This window comes from Rousettus aegyptiacus, unplaced genomic scaffold (assembly GCF_014176215.1).
Source record: "Rousettus aegyptiacus isolate mRouAeg1 unplaced genomic scaffold, mRouAeg1.p scaffold_m13_p_16, whole genome shotgun sequence".
NCBI lineage: Eukaryota > Metazoa > Chordata > Mammalia > Chiroptera > Pteropodidae > Rousettus > Rousettus aegyptiacus.
The window spans coordinates 13,202,959-13,220,375 of NW_023416291.1; the positions used below are offsets into that span (position 1 = coordinate 13,202,959).

At 43.7% G+C, this 17,417-nt stretch overlaps 1 protein-coding gene across 4 annotated transcripts in view; it reads left to right on the forward strand.

The window, feature by feature from the left end:
* Positions 1–6,470: 6,470 nt before the first annotated feature.
* Positions 6,471–17,417, forward strand: part of GAB1 (GRB2 associated binding protein 1) — a 110,161-nt gene continuing 99,214 nt past the window's right edge. For all 4 annotated transcript variants that reach the window (XM_016123297.2, XM_016123295.2, XM_016123298.2 and 1 more), the window contains exon 1: positions 6,471–7,063. In XM_016123297.2, coding sequence (XP_015978783.1) covers positions 6,992–7,063 — 72 coding nt within the window. In that variant the 5' untranslated portion in view covers positions 6,471–6,991. The remainder of the gene's footprint in view (positions 7,064–17,417) is intronic.

A 17,417-nucleotide genomic window follows, 5' to 3' on the forward strand; every position in this document is an offset into this window, starting at 1 on the left:
AAACTGACAACTTAATAATATTGTCTTGTGATTCATAAACTCAGCATATCTTACTTTGGTCTTTAATTTCTCTGAGAAATGTTGAGTCTGTTTATAGTTGCAACAGATGTGGATAATTTTTGGCCTTTGTATCTTCAAATATTTTTCTGTCCCTTCTTCTTTGGAGATGCCAGTTACATGACTATTAGGCCACTAAGAGTGATCACATTTTTATTGATGCTCTGTTTATTATTATTTTTTTCAATCTTTTGTTCTCTGTTTCATACTGCTGTGTTCAGATTCACTAATCTTTTCTTCTGCAATGTCTAATTTGCTGTTAATTGTATGCAGTATATTTTTCATGTTAGTCACTATATTTTTCATTTCTTGAAGTTTAATTTAGGCATTTGTAATATCTTCCATGTCTCTGCTTAATATGTCAAATCACTCCTCTAGCTTCTTGCATGGGGTATAGGCATAACAACTGTCCAGTTTTTGCCAAAAAATTTTATCATTTGTGTCATTCCTGGGTTAGCTTCAATTGATTTTTCTCATTTTGGTTCATACTTACTTGCTTTTTAAAATTTTCTGATTGGATGTCAAATATTGCAAATTTTATTTTGTTGGGTGTTGGATGTTTTTCTTTTCCTATATCATACTGAGCTCTTATTTGGGAGATAGTTAAATTACTTGGAAACAACTCAATCCTATGGGATCCTGCTGTCACATTTTCTCAGCCAGGACCACAGCAGCATGTAGTCAAGGCTAATTTTGCCCCACTATTGAGGCAAACTCCTTCAGAGTACTTTACAATGCCTTGTGAATTATGATGTTTTTTACTCTGGCTGGGAGAATGGGAACTATTTCTACCCTGTGTGATTCCTTGGAGATTTTCCCCTGTAATCCTTTCCAGTTGTACTTTCCCTAGTGTCAAATAGTTACTTCATCTGCATTTCCCAATCAGGATTCAGCCTAAAATTCTAGGGGACCACTTGAGTGGGGGTCTCCAAAGCTCTGATCTGAGAGCTGGGGAAGAGATCGTGATTCTTATTTTGTTAATTTTGTGGAGCCAGACGACATATAAAGAAGGCAGTTGAATTTACAGGTTGGTTGTTCAGAAGAGAGAACTGAGCCAGGGATAGAAATTTGTGAAGTCTCTGTGTATAGATAAACACACACACTACCATACGAGAGAAAGTACAGAATGAGAAGAGAGGCAGGCTAGACTTCAGAAGGCCAAGGGCCAGTAAAAGAAGAGCCTGCAAAGAAATCTAAGATGGAGCAAAGAAATAGGAAGGTTCAAAACTGTGGTATCTCAGAGACCAAAGGTACTGAGAGTTTTAGGAAGGAATGATCAAGAAATATAAAGGCTGAAATTCTTGTCTGTTTTAGTGATGGGGGTCATATTGACCTTGGCAAGTATAAGAAGAGAAATTGGATTGGTAGCCAGAATGAAGCAGATTGAGGAGTGAAGGAGACGAAGAACTAGAATTAGAAACTATAGCAACACTTAATAGAAGTCTGACTGTGAAAGAAGAGAGAAAACATGGTAGCTAAAAGGAATATAAGATACAGAGTGTTTTTCACATTGTTTTAACAGAAGAGATGTACGTTTAAAATGATATTTTAACAAAGGAAATGTATGTTTAAAATGTGATATATAATTTAACCAGTATTAGAGAACTGTAATCTATTGCCTATAATCTTTTTGTCAAATACATTTGAACCAACTCCATTTTACTTATTCGGTAGTTTATGCAAAAGAATAGTGCTAAAATTAGGGAAGAATTAAATAATGTGCAACTAACTGCATGTTATCAGCAACTTCACATAAGAGTCTCCCCCACAATGGCTACTTTAAAAGCCATCATAGCAATGGTTCATTTCCATTTTTAAAAATGAGGTATGTGTATATGTATGTGTGTGCATGTGTGAATGTATACTCAATCAGATCATGGTGGTATAAAGCAAAATTTGGCAAACTACGATCCCTGGCCAAATCTGGCTCACCACTTGTTTTTATAAATAAAGTTTTAGTGGAATGCATACACACATACACAATGATGGAAAGAATTACAGTGAGAATAAAGTATTTAGATACAGAGAGATCATTTCTAGGGTGAGGTTCTTGAGAAGATGCCGTGGGATGGAATGCAAAGCATGGGGAGGGACCGGCCTTTCATGGGAGGAAAGCGGTGTCTTCTGTTTGCCATAGCGAGGAGGGAGCGTAGGAGGAGTGAAAATAGTGTGTCAGGTGCATGTTAGATGCTTGATGGCTAGACATCAAAGGAGTTTCCATTTGAGCACTTTGATTTTCTGGCGAAGCCACAAGAAAAATATTCAGTTGAAAGGGAAAGGCAGAAGGTTTGAAAATTCAAGAAATTTGAGGAAGGTTTAAGAGTTATTGTAAGAATTATTCATAATGGCCCCAAAGTAGAAACAATCCAAATGCCTATCAACCGATAAATGAATAAACAATATTTAGTATATTCATACAATGAAATGTCATTTAACAGTAGAAAGAAATTAAGTACTGATACATGCTACAACATAAATAAACCTTTACAATCAGTGCTAAGTAAAAGACGCCAGTCATAAAAGGTCACAAATTGTGTAATTCCATTTATACGAAATGTCCCAAAGAGGCAAATCTATAGAAACAGAAAGATTAATGGTTGTCAGGGGCTGAGGGGGAAAAGGGCATGCGGAGTGACCGCAAATGGGAATGGGGTTTCTATTTGGGGCCATGAAATATTCTAAAATTAAGTAATGGTGTGGTCGAAGAATTTTGTGAATATACTAAAAACCACTGAATTGTACACTTGAAAATGTGAATTTTATGATATATGAATTATATCTCAATAAAGTGTTTTTTAAACAGAACAGTTATTGCAGAGAGCAGACTAAGGAAGTAGGATTGCCAAGTAGCAGAGACATCCATGAAGCTAACGAAGCTTTAGCTTGGAGTCACCCATCGTGCAGGGCTCCATGAGAGTAGGAAGCTGCTGGAAGAGGTGGAGCGCCCTATTTGGGAAGGGAAGGCAAGGTGCACTCAGGAAGCACATCCACGCATCTATGAAAGGATTCTGGTAAATCATCATAGAAATCTCAAAAGAAAGGACTGTATCTCTAAGGCTCCAGTAATTCGTCATTTATTTTCTCATTCTAAATACATATCATCCCAATTTTATATGTGTAACCGTATATTCTTTTTCTTTAAAAGGACTCCCAAACTATGTAAGTCTCAGGTCTCAGAAACCAAGTTCTGCCCCTGCAGATGGCTGAGGATCTATTAACCTTCAGCATCCCTATTTAACTATCTATCTTCCAACTTGATCTTTCAAGTTCTTCATATGTAATCTTTCTTTCAATCATTATCAAACATGAATTTTTAGTGGTATCACTCATCCTATTGTGTAACTTGCTCCAACATCACTTGGCTTGTTGGGTGTAGAAGAAAGCAAAGTTTGGTTCATTCAGAGTTGGGAGCATGTTAAAAAATGTGGACCACAAAACTTAAACTGGATCGGGGGAAAGTAAAGGAAAGAAAGGTTTGATGGATCATGAGAAAGCGGAGGTACCAACAAGCTACAAAAGCCATTGAGAAGATTACATAGGAAGAACCTGAAAGACCAAGTTGGAAGATACACAGTTAAAGTGGGATGCTGAAGGTTAATGATAAAGCCCACAGAAGCAACTGAAGTGATTTGAAGGTCACAGGAGATAACATGGTCATTTGCTCTAAGAAAAAGTCTAAACTGAGACGACCTCCAAAGATCTGCACAATCTTCCCCTTGCCTGCCTCTTTTGTCTGGAATACTCTTCTTCACTATGTGGCCAAGCCAATTTCTATTCATCCAGAGGATGTCAGGTTGAAGTCTTTTCCTAAGAAGTCTTTCCCAACCTGCCCACTCTCCTTCCAGAGGGTAGATCCTGTTATACACCCAAATAAGACTATTCCCTCCCCCCACACCCACACACCCACAAAATCTATTAACTCTATTATAGAAGTTATAGAGTTAATTATCTTGAAATATTTTTTCCAGGAGGAGTGCGGGAACAGGTCTGGCTTTCCTCCCTATTGTATCCATCGTCCTCAGGGACTTACACATATTAGGGTGCTCCATAAATATTTGTTGTATGAATGAAATTTAAGATTCTTAGGGGTAATAGCTTTTCCCAGCTCCCTTTTAATGTATAAAGATACAAAATGTGATTTAACAGATCATCAAAAAATGGTGTGTCATGTAACAAATTTCCTTTCTAACATATATACATGGAAATGTTTTGCTAGCCTCTCCTCAACCCTTATTTGATCTCTAGAAATACTAATCTAAAACAACGCAGCCAATAAGGGAAAAATGAGATAATTGAATCCCGTATCTAAAACATATATTTTTTTAATTATTGGAACTTTCAAAAGCTACATAGTCCTAGATATATTACTTTTTTTTTTTTTCATTCAAAGGGACTTTATAACAGGAGTGGAGGGAGTGGTAAATTTTCTAAAGCCAAGAGTGAACTACGCAAGGGCGAACTAGTCTTACCAAAGTCAATTATAAATACTTTTGGTTTGGTGTATAGACATTGCCTATGGCAGACATGGAAAACAAGTTAAACGATTTATTTTCATTTGGACAACTTGTGGAAAAATTTGTGTTCACATACTTAAAAAGAATTGCTTTGGTTTATTAGCTGCCATAAAATCTACTCATGTGTGTCCTGAAAAACCTTCATGACAAACCCCCTTGTTTGTTCTTTCTCTCCCAGTTTTCTTTATGGTATGCCTTTTACTCTTCCACAAAACAAAGTCCGATTCTCCTCTGTACATCTTTCAGATATCTGGCTAAATGCCTCCTCAGAGAAGATTTCCCCCTAATCCTATCTAACCTAGTCCCACCCCGTTATTCAACCATACTGTGTTTATTTCCCTCAGGGCACAGCATTTATCACAATCTGTACTATGCAGACCTTTTATTTGTTTACTATCCTGTGCCACCATGAGAATGTCACCTCCAGGAGCGTAGGGGCCTTTGTATGTCACCACCCGCAGTGCCTAATTTTCTACTACAATCGTACAATATTTTCAAACTCAGAGGAACTCCTGAATACGAAAGTGTTAGTAAGAAAACGCCTAAGGTTATTGTTTCCAGAAATCTTCACTTATCTCCTGATATTTTTATTATTTATGTTTGGGGTTTTGTTTTTCATAAGGAAGTTGGAAGAGCTACTGCTATTACAGGACCATGTTAAACTCCAAACCAAGTATCATAATTGTAAAACACACACAAGTAAGCAAATAGAACTAGGACATCCAGTAAGCTTCCCTTTTCTAGTCCAACATCCCAAGGGTAGACTTTAAACAAGTACAAAGTCAAGTGGAAGAAACTGGCAACAAATGGAGGCAGTGTGAGGCTGTAAAATGTCCTAGAGATAGACTCGATTGAATCCTTTGGCTCCACTAAGCGCTCCCACAACTTTGGCAGGGCTGCTCCGGGGGACCAGCCTACGCTCGCCAGGATGGGTCCCCTTCTGTACACCCCTCCAGGCTGGTGGTACCTCTGGTGCGCTCCCCCGCGCCCTCCCGGTCCCCGCCCCTCGTTCGGTCTGCGGCGCAGGAATCCGCGGGGTCGCGGCCTCCCCTGGGCGCCGCGGTCTCCCCCCCACCCCCAGACTGTTTTGTTTTGCAGGCTGTCATGTGGAGAAAACTCCCCAAATTCCAAACTGACGCCGGGTGAGCCAAGATGGCAAACCCGACTGAACATATGAACGTTTCTCACTCCTTCCCGAGCCCGAGCCCCGGCGCCGATGGCCTCGCCGAAGCCTCGGTCGCTTTCCCGGGCCGGGGGCTCCGGCCGCCACCGCCGCGGGGCGGCGGAGGACCCCGCTCCAGCTCCTGAACTACAGATCCCAGGGTGCCTCTCGGACTCCCGCTCCCTCCCTCTCCTTCTCCCTCCCAGTCCATCCCCTGCTCCCCGGCCCTTGTTGTTTTGGCTGGAGGCGCTCGGGCGGAGTTTCAGAGAAAGTCTGGGTAGAAACCGGAGCTGGCCCGATCGTGGGAAGGGGAGGAGGAAAGGGAGGAAGAGGGAGCCCGGAGAGGGAGGGATCGGGGCCGAGGGTCCCGCGGCTCAGGATCTGCCGCGAGCCCGGGTGGGGGAGGCGGTGCAGGGGGAGCGCGGGGGGACGGGACAGTGGGCTCCATCCCCGGAGCCGAGCAGCAGAGCAGCGGGGCGCCTCGATCCTCCGCCGCTCCCCGCCCGCTCCGGCGGCTGCCGCCCCGCGCTCGGCCGCTGCCCCGGGACCTGCCCTGCGCCCGCCGCCCGCGGGACCCTCGCGGCGTCCCCTTCCCTCCCCGCTTCCCGGGCGTGCGGGGAAGTGACCCGGCCTCCCCCGACGAGGGGGAAGGAGAGGATCGTCCTGGGCGCACCGAAACCGAGAGCGAGCGAGCGGGAGTGGGCTGCGCGCGGGGCATTGTGTGTGTGCGCGTGTGTGTGTGTGCGTGAGTGTGTGTGTGTGTGTGTGTGTGTGTGTGTGTGTGTGCGCGCGCGCGCGCGCGCGCGCCCGTGCAGCGTAGTGTCTGCTTCGGAGAGCGCTCTGGGGAGGTCCTGTCCCTAGGGGGCGGAGCGCAGGGGACCGGAGCTCGGGCTCGGTGCTGGAGCAGAGTCCCGCGGAGCCCGATCGCTGCAGAGTTGGGCGGCGGGACGGGGCGCCTGGCGGCGAGGCGGACGCCCTGAAAGGAGGCCGGGGCGCCCTCACTCCGGCGACGGCCCCCGATCCGAGGAGTCGGCCTCCGCGGCGCAGCCCCCTTCTGTTCACGCCCGCCGACCTGCGAGAGAGTCCGGGACGCGCGGAGCCGGCGCGCCTCGGAGTCCGCCCGCCCCGTCGGCCCGCGCTGCGCGGCCGGAGAGCGAGGTCCCCGGCGCTGCGCTCCCCGCAGGCGTCGGCTGTGTCGCGAGCGCGCCCGCCCGTCCGTCCGTCCGCTGCCCGGGCCGGAGCCCGAGAGGCGCGCACCATGAGCGGCGGCGAAGTGGTCTGCTCGGGATGGCTCCGAAAGTCCCCCCCGGAGAAAAAGTTGAAGCGTTATGTAAGTAGAGTTTCGGCGGCTCGCGGGGCTGCTTAGCCCCCATCTCCTTCCCCTCGGCCCCTTTGGGACGGAGTCTGTACACTCACGCGCTGGCCTCCACTTGGCTGGGCAGCCTCCTTCCTCCAGTTTCCAGACGCCTACTTTGCGGGCCTTGTCGGCCCGGAGCAGGGCCCGGCATTTCCAGCTAAACGCCCGCTGCATGTTGTTGTTTTTCTTTTGAGCGGGAGTAGGAAGAGCATTCTCCTTCCTTTGTATCTGCATCTGTTCGTGGGACTGCAGTGTACTCAATTTCTCGCACTAGGAAAGCCGCGGAGGTAGAACTCACCAGTCCTCTCTTGGGTCCGCACACCCTCTCCCTTTCCTCTGGATGGGATGCGGGAAGCGAGTTGTGAACCTAGATAATTGGTATCGGACACAAGCATCTCAAATCCGAGAAAAGAAAAGGAATAAGTTATCACGCGCCCTACCGTTTGCTTAGCAGGGTTCACATTTTCGCGGTTTTGAATCCAGCAACGTTGGAGTTTGGCCCGAGAGCTTTGGCAGTTTGCTGCGAGAGGAGGGCGCTGTCAAGCCCCGCTAGAGGGGACAGCTGAGGCCAGTAAGGATTTCTGTGGTCTTTTCCCAGGCCACCAGAGTTGCTCAAATGGTAATTTGTGTAATTGGTACAAGATGCCCATTGTGTGTTAAACCATTTTAGGTGTTAGGAAAAATATTCCTTGAAAGAACCAGCCTTACTTGGTAGACATCTGGGTGCTCCTTAGGGGCCTGGGATCTTATCCTGTTCTCTCCGATTGGCTCTTTTGTTGGTGCCCTCCTGCTAAGGAAACAAAAATGACGCTTTTGGCCTAACAAATGGAGCAAATATGTTTCTAGTAAAATAGATGCTCCCTTAAATATAAATTTACTACCAAGGGGCAAGCACCTCTAATGGGACCTGTTTCTTGTTGAAGGATAGCTACATCTACTATTATATTAACCTGAGTTTAATAGTGGATGTAGATATCTGCTTGCACAGATTGGCGTGAAGTGCGGTACTTAGCTTTACCAATAACTGACCGGTGAGTTTCTGGTTTACTTTCTGCCAAAATTCGTTAGAGTAATTCTCATATAAGGACTTGATGCCACAAATCCTAAGAAAGTTTGCCAGAGATTTTGAGTCCTTCCAAATCCCGTTTCTCCACCTATCACAGTTTGCCTCAACATCCTGGTAGAGATGGTAAAGATGCTAACATTATTCCAAAGATTTTGACTACACAGTGGTTTTTTCAGCTCTTAGTTTTAAATGAAGTTTGTATGTGTGTGAGAAGAGAGAGAGGGGAGATAAAGAGAGGTATTTGTTTTGATGAGGCACAGTTTGGGAAAGACACAGACCTAAGTGATGGGTTTTGGGGGGAGCTAAAGAACAAATTTACCGAAGTAGGTAGTGAGAATAGAGGTTTAATGAATTCTTTCGCGTGGTTGGTCTGTGGCTCTCTCAAAAGATGCCGCACATTGGAGTAGGCACCATAAGATTAGGACTCACTGTAGGAAAAAAACTCCTGTCTTTGCCTTGTAATTTGGTGTAATATGAACCAGGAAGAAAATCAGCCAAAAAGATGATCTTAACAAGGACACAAAAATGGAAAGTCTGAATTTAAAAAATATTTATTATTTCATTCGGTCATTCCAAAGTTTTATGAGGTAGGCATTATCTCTGTTTTACTGATAAGAAAACAGTCTACATAACCAGAATGTGCCAGAGGCAGGATCTGAACCCAGATCCGCCTGACTGCCTGGGCTATAAAAAGGTTGATGAGTCTCATTTAGTTCATTTGAAGTGGAGCTCAGTCTCGATCATTTTTAAAGGTCCTCTCAGATTATAACTTTCTAGGAGTCTGTGACTATTAATTGAGAATGTGAGCAAGAGGTGGGCTGTGGATCAGACGTGCACTGTTCAGGAAACATAAGACCCTTCAAGTGGCTTTCTGAGTCTTCGGGAAGATGAGACCAGTATACTGGGTAAAGCGACCTGACAATGCAAAGTGGTTTTTGATCGTGTGCGCAAGCTGAGTGCTATGGGTTTTTTTTTAAGTAGATGTTTTGAGGAACAAGCTCACTGTAGCTTGAAACCATGAGAATGCTTTAGAGAGACAATGGTTTCCGTAAATTGTATTTTCAGCAGGGAGAAGCATCCGCGTAACAGCTAGAGGAATGCTGAGTTTTTCTTGCCTAGAAGAGTGTTTTCTCTGCATACTAGTGGAGTACATAGAGATGGCCCAGGAAGACTGTGATGGATATCAGAAATGAGGGGTACAGGCAGGTGACTGGGGTGTTCCAAGTTAAAATGAAGCTGGTCTTCTACTTTAGCTGTCAAGTTTGTTGCCCAGATTTTAAAATTCCAAGATGATTGATCTTTTGGCATTGGTATCCAATTTAGATTGCTTTTTCTAAAACAGCTTTGACCCTCAAAGATATAGGTATGTATTTATGCATTTCTATGCTCGTGTTTCTTTTTATGTAAAATCTTGATTTTTATGGATAGAAGGAAACATTATTGGCCACCCAACATGCAAAATATTCCTTGATGATGGTTTTCAATGAATGGATTCGCTGTGAAAAGATACTTGGATGCACGGTACTATAACAATTGTTCAGTGAGACCTCGGGGAATTTGAGCATTGATTCTTTTGGGAGACATTTGGTCCATGGGACCTCGAAAGTTGTCTCGCCTCGCCGTTTGCAGTATTTATAGGATAGTCCAAACACTGATTAAGATGGTCCTTAAGGGCTTTTAAGTGACAAAAAATTGTTTTAGTTTTATCTTTTAAGTCATCTCAAGTTATGGCCCCAATGCCTCCCATTCATAACTCCATTTTCTGTTTACTGTTTCAAAGTCAACTCAAGAAGCATTGTTTTTGCACACTAGTGTGTTCATCAGATATGGAAGCTTTTCTTGAATTTTCTAAATGGAATGAAAGTGACTTATCAGAAGTGAGGGAAAGACTGGAGTGGTTAGTGGATTCCCTAGCCTTTTGGTCTCTTCTTAACTTTTCCTGTATTTATTTGCAAAACGGTAAGAAGTTCGTATGCATTTCATCCTGTGTGAATTTTTTAAAGTCTACTTAAAGTGAAGGTGAAAATGTTCATGCTTTCTTCTAGTTTTGCTGCCGCTGTGTTGCTGTTTTTGTCCTGTGCCATTTATTAAACAGCTGCTTTTTTCCTTTTAAGGACCCGAGTGGAGTCATACACAGATCACCACCACTAGGGATACAGAAAACAAGTAAACTCTTGGTAGTATGCACCCAACAATCACGCTCAGATTTTTAAAGGGTTATTTAAAGACAAATCAACCATTTGAAATAATGGGGGGCTTTTCATCAAGACTTGAAATTTTAGCTGGGATAAAATGTAAGTCTGAAAACAAAGGATTGATTCAAGCCAGCTGGCTCTCGCCCTATCCCTGCAGGAGGAGCCTCCCTGTGGCCTGCCTCAAGCCTAGAAACCAAGTTTGGGCTCCTCCATGGCCCAGCTGTCAGCACTGGGCAGGTGTGCAATCTCAGCAGGAGAACCTGCTTCTGAGGCCAGACCAAGGTGGCCTGTTAGCTGCCAGCCAGCCTGGGAGCAAGACCTCAGTTGGTTCTCGGGTGTGTAATCTGTGCCCAGCTTGGGACCTGTCAGTTGAGAGGATGATTCTTTTCTGGACTTCTGAAAATGTGCCCTGGTTCTGGAACTGGGCCTAGAAACAGAAATAGCCTCTTTCTGTGGATGGGCACCTGACATCTTACGTGGAGAGGGGCACGGGAAATCAGAATAGCAGTGCCTCCTTAGTTCAAGGACAGCCTGGGAATCTGTGCTAAGCACTGAGTCTCTGCTCAACAGTGTCACTACAACAGAGATGACTGTAATGTCTGGAAGCTCTTCCTGCCCATTTTGGCAATTACCAGAAGCAATCAATGCATTCTGAAGCTTTTGCTTACTGTGATTGAAGTAGCATAATTATTCTGTTGAAGAACATTTTTTTTTTTCCTCTCAATCCTCATGTTAGTAAACATTCCGTTCAGAGTCCTAAAGTTTTCCACCTACTCCCGTGTGGCAGGGCACGTTGCTTCTGTGAACAAAGATCATCAACTGCCATTTACATTAAGCCTTTATGATAGTTAATGATAGCGAATACTTTTGTCGTGCTAGGCTTCATGGTGAGTACAAAATTATTCAGATAAAACTTACCGAACTCCGAAATCTTTATGTTGTCTTTTGGGATTCAAAATTCCCGTGAGGAAGGTGTGTATCAGTTTGGAAGATAGTGTTAGGGTTCTGCTGTTTTAAAAATTTGTTTTTAAAATTTTAAAAAATATCGTCTTTGAACAAAATGTAATGTGGCAAGAATTATACTTGCAGAATCCGGTTGACAGCCGAAACAGTTATTTCAGTGTGTTTGTCATGATAAGTCTGCTTTAAGAATATAAAAGAAAATGACAAAGCACTTTGCAAGACTAAATAAAATTCCATATTTTGGAGTCAACATAAAAAAAAATGCAGATAATGTGCGGATTGAGGAATCTTAAGGGGCAATGGATTCAAACAGTGAGTGCCAACTTTCCTAATTTTCTTGCAGGGACTAACACAGGAGAAGGGACATCATGGCAGGTAGACTACAACTTTATTTTTGAACGGTTTTGGGTAAATTGTACTACCGTGTTAGGACTCCTGGACGAAGTGTTGGGACCCAGGATTTGACTTGACTTTGCCACAGCCCACATGATCTTTCGACCAGTCTGATCCTCCGTTGTCTGGTCTGTAGAATGGGGCAGGGGTGGGCAGTAGGTCTACATTCTAAACTCTTGCAATTTTACATTCCTGTTCTCAGATATTTCTCTGGGAGGGAGAGGAAGATGGGGAACTTCTCAGTAGGCCTCCTTTTGGGGAAATAAATCTTAATTTATTGTCCATCTTAGATAGTTTAGTGACTGTATTAGGAACTGATCAAGCAGAGTTCTTTGGGGACCTTCTAGTGTTTAGCTTGATGGAACGCAAGCTCGCTGAGCACAGGGCTGCCGAGTTTCTGTGCTGGGTGCTGTGTCTTCAGCACCCAGAGCAGTGCCCGGCACAGACTGGAAGCTCAACAAATCTCTGTTGACTGAATAAATAAGCGAACAGGTATTTCTGGAGCTTTTGTAATGTGCCACGAGGTCAGCACAATGGAGGGAAAGGCCGGCTCCCTGCCCTTAAGGACTAGCTGTAGATGTGCAGACAATTAAATTGTCTTAGGAGACGTGTTTTTGGGCCCTACATGATCAATTGCCAAATGAATGATACAGACAATAATCACGTAAGAGTTCAGACTGAAAGGGGAGGGGAAGGGGCTGCCAGGGCAGGCTTCAGAAATGAGTTTCAGGCCCAGTTCTTAGAACAACTGAGGTACCGCTGGCAGAAATAGCAAAATCATAAGGGAAGCCTGATTTTCGAGGAAGCACGAAGACCGTGTTGAGTTTAGATATGCCAGTGAAAAGAACCGCTTCGAAACACCTCAGTTTCATACGTGGAGTTTGGATGTAGCTGTAACTGTACTTCTGGCTCCAGAAGTTTCTATTTCTGCCATGACCTACTGCTCCTGATGGGATCCTGACCGCAAGTGAATTTTATACGTCAGACGAGAAACAAATAAAGCAACTCGTTTGGTCACCTGAACTTATTAAAATTCCAAGAGACATGTGGTATTTAAGATTTCTTTATGTCTGTTTCGAGCTAAATAATTCATTCTGGCAAGCATTCAGTTTACAACAGAGAGGGAGCATGTTCTGGGGGGAGGGAGAATAAAAGAGTCTTTGATTCACTTGCTTCTGAGCTCCAGCAGGAGGGCCAGTGCGGCCTTGGGCTAGCCTCTCACTTTGGACTTTGGAAGCCATCTTAGCCCAGCTGTGTGAGAGCCAGCTAGTGTCAGAGGAAAGAGAATGACACTATTGGATCACCTGACTGCCGACGGAGGGGTTTCTCCCCTTTCACATTCCTCGCTAATTTCCACGGAGTTAGAGCTTCATCTGAATTTGCCATTTGAACTCGGATTGAAGTCACAACGTTTCTGTGACTCTTTCATCTCAGTCTGTCGGCCAAAATAAAGGAAACTTGGACTGTTGTCTTCCCTCTTCCGTGACAAGCACAAATAAAATTAGCATTCTTTTCTTCTTCAGATTACTCCTGGGGAAAAGTGGCTCCTGGTAACATGGAATTTACGCGTCCATTAAATAAGTAGCCTCTTCAGTTGCCAACGGGATGGCTGAGGGAGGCTTAATGAATTGTAGATGGAAGTCAGCTCCTTGTCATTACTGGGAAAAGTCATTTTGGGAACTGGAAGTTTGGGGCCATTACAGGCTTGTTATGTGTGAGCAACTTTGAATAATACAAGAATGCCTTACCTGGAAAAAAGAATCTTTTATATTTTAAGCAATTCTTTTATTCATAGAAGCAAAATTCTCCCTAGCCTAAGAGAGAAAAATCTCATCGCTGAATGCATGTGAAGTAGAAGCTAACAGCTTTTGACCCTCTCACAAGCCTGCTTTATAAAAAAACAGTAAAGCGTGTGCACTGAAATGCATGTTAGGTCGTTATCTCTGTTACATTAGCTCTTAAAGCATTCTGATTACGACTTGTAGCTGCCAAGCCCCATCCTGCAGTATTATCTGGAACAAAAATTTTCCATGTGGTTGTTTTTAGCAGAGCTACTATATGCAAACTGCACATGAAGATCTAAGTTGCAAAGAAAAGAGCTTCTAGAAGGGGAAATGTGAGTTATCTTAATTTTTTTTCTACCATTTAATTGTTCTTTCCTTTGTGTGTGTTTCAGACATTTTTATCATATTTTTAAACTGAGTTTTATTTTTATATACTGGAAAGAATGCCAAATTTACCGCGAGTTTTTCTTATGGTGGCGTTTTTTATTTTCTCCCAGCTTTTTACTTTGAATTCATACTTGGCCTAGGTAATTCCCTATGTATTCAAAAAAAACAATGTGCTAAAAGAAAAAAAAACATGGCTACATTGTTCCATGAATTAAAAACAATATACTGAGAGTCCAAAGATTTCTTTTAAATGTAAAAAATCCTAGGTCTTTTTTTTTAAAAAGGAAGAAAAATACTAAACTTTGCTTTAACTATCCTGTTCATTGTTTTTCTTTTCCCTTTTTTATTTGTTTTTCTTTGTTTTGACCCATGTAGTTTAATTTTTTTTTTTTTGAAAACAGTTTTACATGTTCTTCTTTAAGAATATCACACATGGAAAAAGAAAACATCAAAATTCCATTTTCCATTTTAAGAGACACATCTCTGGTCTAAAGAGGAGGGAACAAATGTCAATTAACACCAAGGCTTTGTAACTTACTTTCACGTTGCCGGGTTCACTGAATATTTGTCTTTATTGCCTAGAGATAACTTAGCTATGAAACATGAAATAAGCAGGTGAAGGTAATTTCAGTGAAGAGGCCTTCGTGAATTGAAAATGCAGGATGACAGCATCGGGAGAAGGCTGAGAACTCAAATCAGTCTTTGCTGTCATTTTCATTATTTATTGTATACGTCAGTTAGCCGATCGCTGTAACATTTCATTTGCTAACTTTTTTAAGTGGGAGAAAGGTAGAAGGACCCGGGGCATGGATCGCTCCCCCCCGCCCTTTCCTCTTTGTCTCTACTTCCTCCTCTGTAATGAAACCCTAGCCACCAACATCACAGAGTATTTGTGTCAGACTCTTTACACACATTCTTTTACCTTTTCTCTAAAAATAGGGCCCCCCCCCCTTTTATCTCCCTGTAACTTGGTAGCGGAGACTAGGAATAATAATGTTCCACCCAGCGCGTAGCTTGTTTTTCTCTTCTGAAATGCAGTTTTTAGTTACTCTGTATTGGGAAATGCGGTCGGGCCACTTTCTGAGGAGCAGAACTCCTCCCTGAGATGACTACCTGATTAAAGAATTAAGTACCTGGTGTGCTTTCCCAGCTCCAGTCCATCACACATTCCCATCAGACCTGGGCCAGAGTCTCAGGAGCCAAGATGAAAGTGTTTCTGGTGGGGGAGATGACCGCTTGTCTAGCAGGAGAGAGACGCTTTCATCTTTGACTCAGGGAAGAGAAACACATGATAATAGGCTACCTCCAGTGTTTTGAATTCCAATGGTGTTACATAGAGCTCGATGAGGAATGATTACCTCATTTCAGTTGGGGAGGTATTATTTGAACCCCCTTTCCTCTGGCAAAGTTATAATGGACCCCACAGTTGTGTAGGAGTATTGGACTTTACAGATTCTCCCTGGAGATCTCAGGTTTAAATATGTGAAGTGTTGAGGAAAGGTAAAAGGAAATACTGAACTAGAAAGAATGCAGAATATTTGCGAAGGTAATTTGTTCCTGATGATGCCGTTACATACGATCAAAGCTTTCTGAGTAATCTTTACTGGGTATAGAGGTCATTTATCTCCAAAGAAAGGGGCACAGAGTTAAACTGGTCCTAGTGAAGGGTATTCTTTTTTCCCATCTCTTCATTTAAGCAAATAGTCAAAACAGGAACAGCAAGCCTAATATATTTTTATATTTAATATATTTTTCTAGATGATTTTTTATAATGACCCACGGTATACACAGTAGAAGGTATATACACATGATCTGTTTATAAAGAAAATTACGGCTTCATTTATTTTTCTTTGGTGTTTGTTATAGGATATTAATTCCCAGAAGACAAAGATGGCATTTGTTCTCTGTATCTAAAATGTACACTGTGGTACCTTGCATAATCTCTTGAACGGCACGACCAAATAATTGTAGAATTTTAAACCTAAAATTATAAGCCATCTAGTCCAATGTTTCTCAATCTTTTCGAACCCATTTCTCTCTTAGGCCCTGTTTGAACGTCCTTTGACTTTTAATCCAGTTTTACTTTCTGTGGCTTGCATTACCAAAACACTAGCTACATTGAATATCTTTTCCAGTTCTGCATATCCCCTCTTCTCCTCAAGAGTCCAGTCTCCTTGCTTTATATATAGGGAGTGAGAGTTAGTTAGACTCTGGGAGACAGGTTTGTACGAGGTCACGCAGGTTAAGCAGCTGTTCTGGCAGGGCCACCCCTCATCTCTCAGGCCAGATCCTCCTGTCACTGAGCGAGTGAACGCCCTCTGTGACAAGGCCCTGCGAGGAATCCCGAAGAGGGCCAAGAAGGCCCCGTCTCTGCCTTTCAGTAGTTTACATGCTCCCGGGGACATGGGAGCACCCAGGGCTGCAAACCGTATTATGATCAGTACTGTTTAAGCCAAGACTCTAGAAGAGTTCAGCAGAGGGAGGCGAATCGAGGGACTCTGAAGGCTTAATGAAGGTGGCGAGGACCTTAAAAGATAGATTCACTTTTCAAAGATGGGGCCGGAGAGAGATGCTTTCTCTTCCTCCCAGCCAGACTCTTGAGTGGCTGTCCCCTGTTCCTCGCCCGCCACTCACTTCGTCATGGAATACAGCCTGTGTCCTTTTCCACAGCCCTTATCTAAACAGCTTCCACTGAGGTCCATGGTGACCTCCTGACTGCCAAAGCTAGCAGAACTAGATTTGAACTTCTCGGTTCTTATTCTTCATGGAACTCCTGATAGAGATGACCAGCCCCTCTTTTCAAAATATGTTCTTTCCTGTGCCTTCCTGATACCAGGCTCTGGCTCCTTAAGTTTTGGGCTTCCTGCGAGTTCTCGTGCTAGTGACAGATGGTCCCTTTTCCCATCTCGCACTGTTAGCGGTTTCGTCTGTTGGGAGTTCATAAACTCCTCTGAAAACTTGATAAAAGCCCTGGGCACTCAGTGTCTGCAGAATGCTTACAAATAACAAACGTTATTATACACTCGCACATTTTCTAGCCTTTAAAGCCCATCCGTAGATCTTAAATGCCCCTGAAATGTATGCTGATGAAGACTCCGTCTAAAGCCATTTCTCACTCCACATCTAAAGATCTAACCGCTGAGGTCCCTAAGCCGTTCAGACTCAGCCTGCCCAGAGCAGGCCGCACCATCCTCTCCCTAATCCTGGTCCTCTGACTGTCCCCTCTCAGTTAGTGGCACTACCATTCCCTGTCCTGTGGCTTAAGCCAGGTTTTCTTTGTTGTCCCTCCCTCATTCTCCACACTCAGTGACCACATCCTGTCAGTTTTACCTCTTGACGTCTTGACCTCTCCGTTGCCTAAGTTGCCTTCGCCTTTCTTCTGGATTTGCTGCAGTAGCCAATTGGTCTCCCTGCATCCGTCCATTCTCGGCCCCCTCCAAACTGTCCTGCTCAAGGCGGCCGGCATGGCCTTTCTGAAACACAAATCTGATGACACCGTCCCCCAGTCGGAAGCCGTTCTGCAGCGTTCCTTTGCTCTT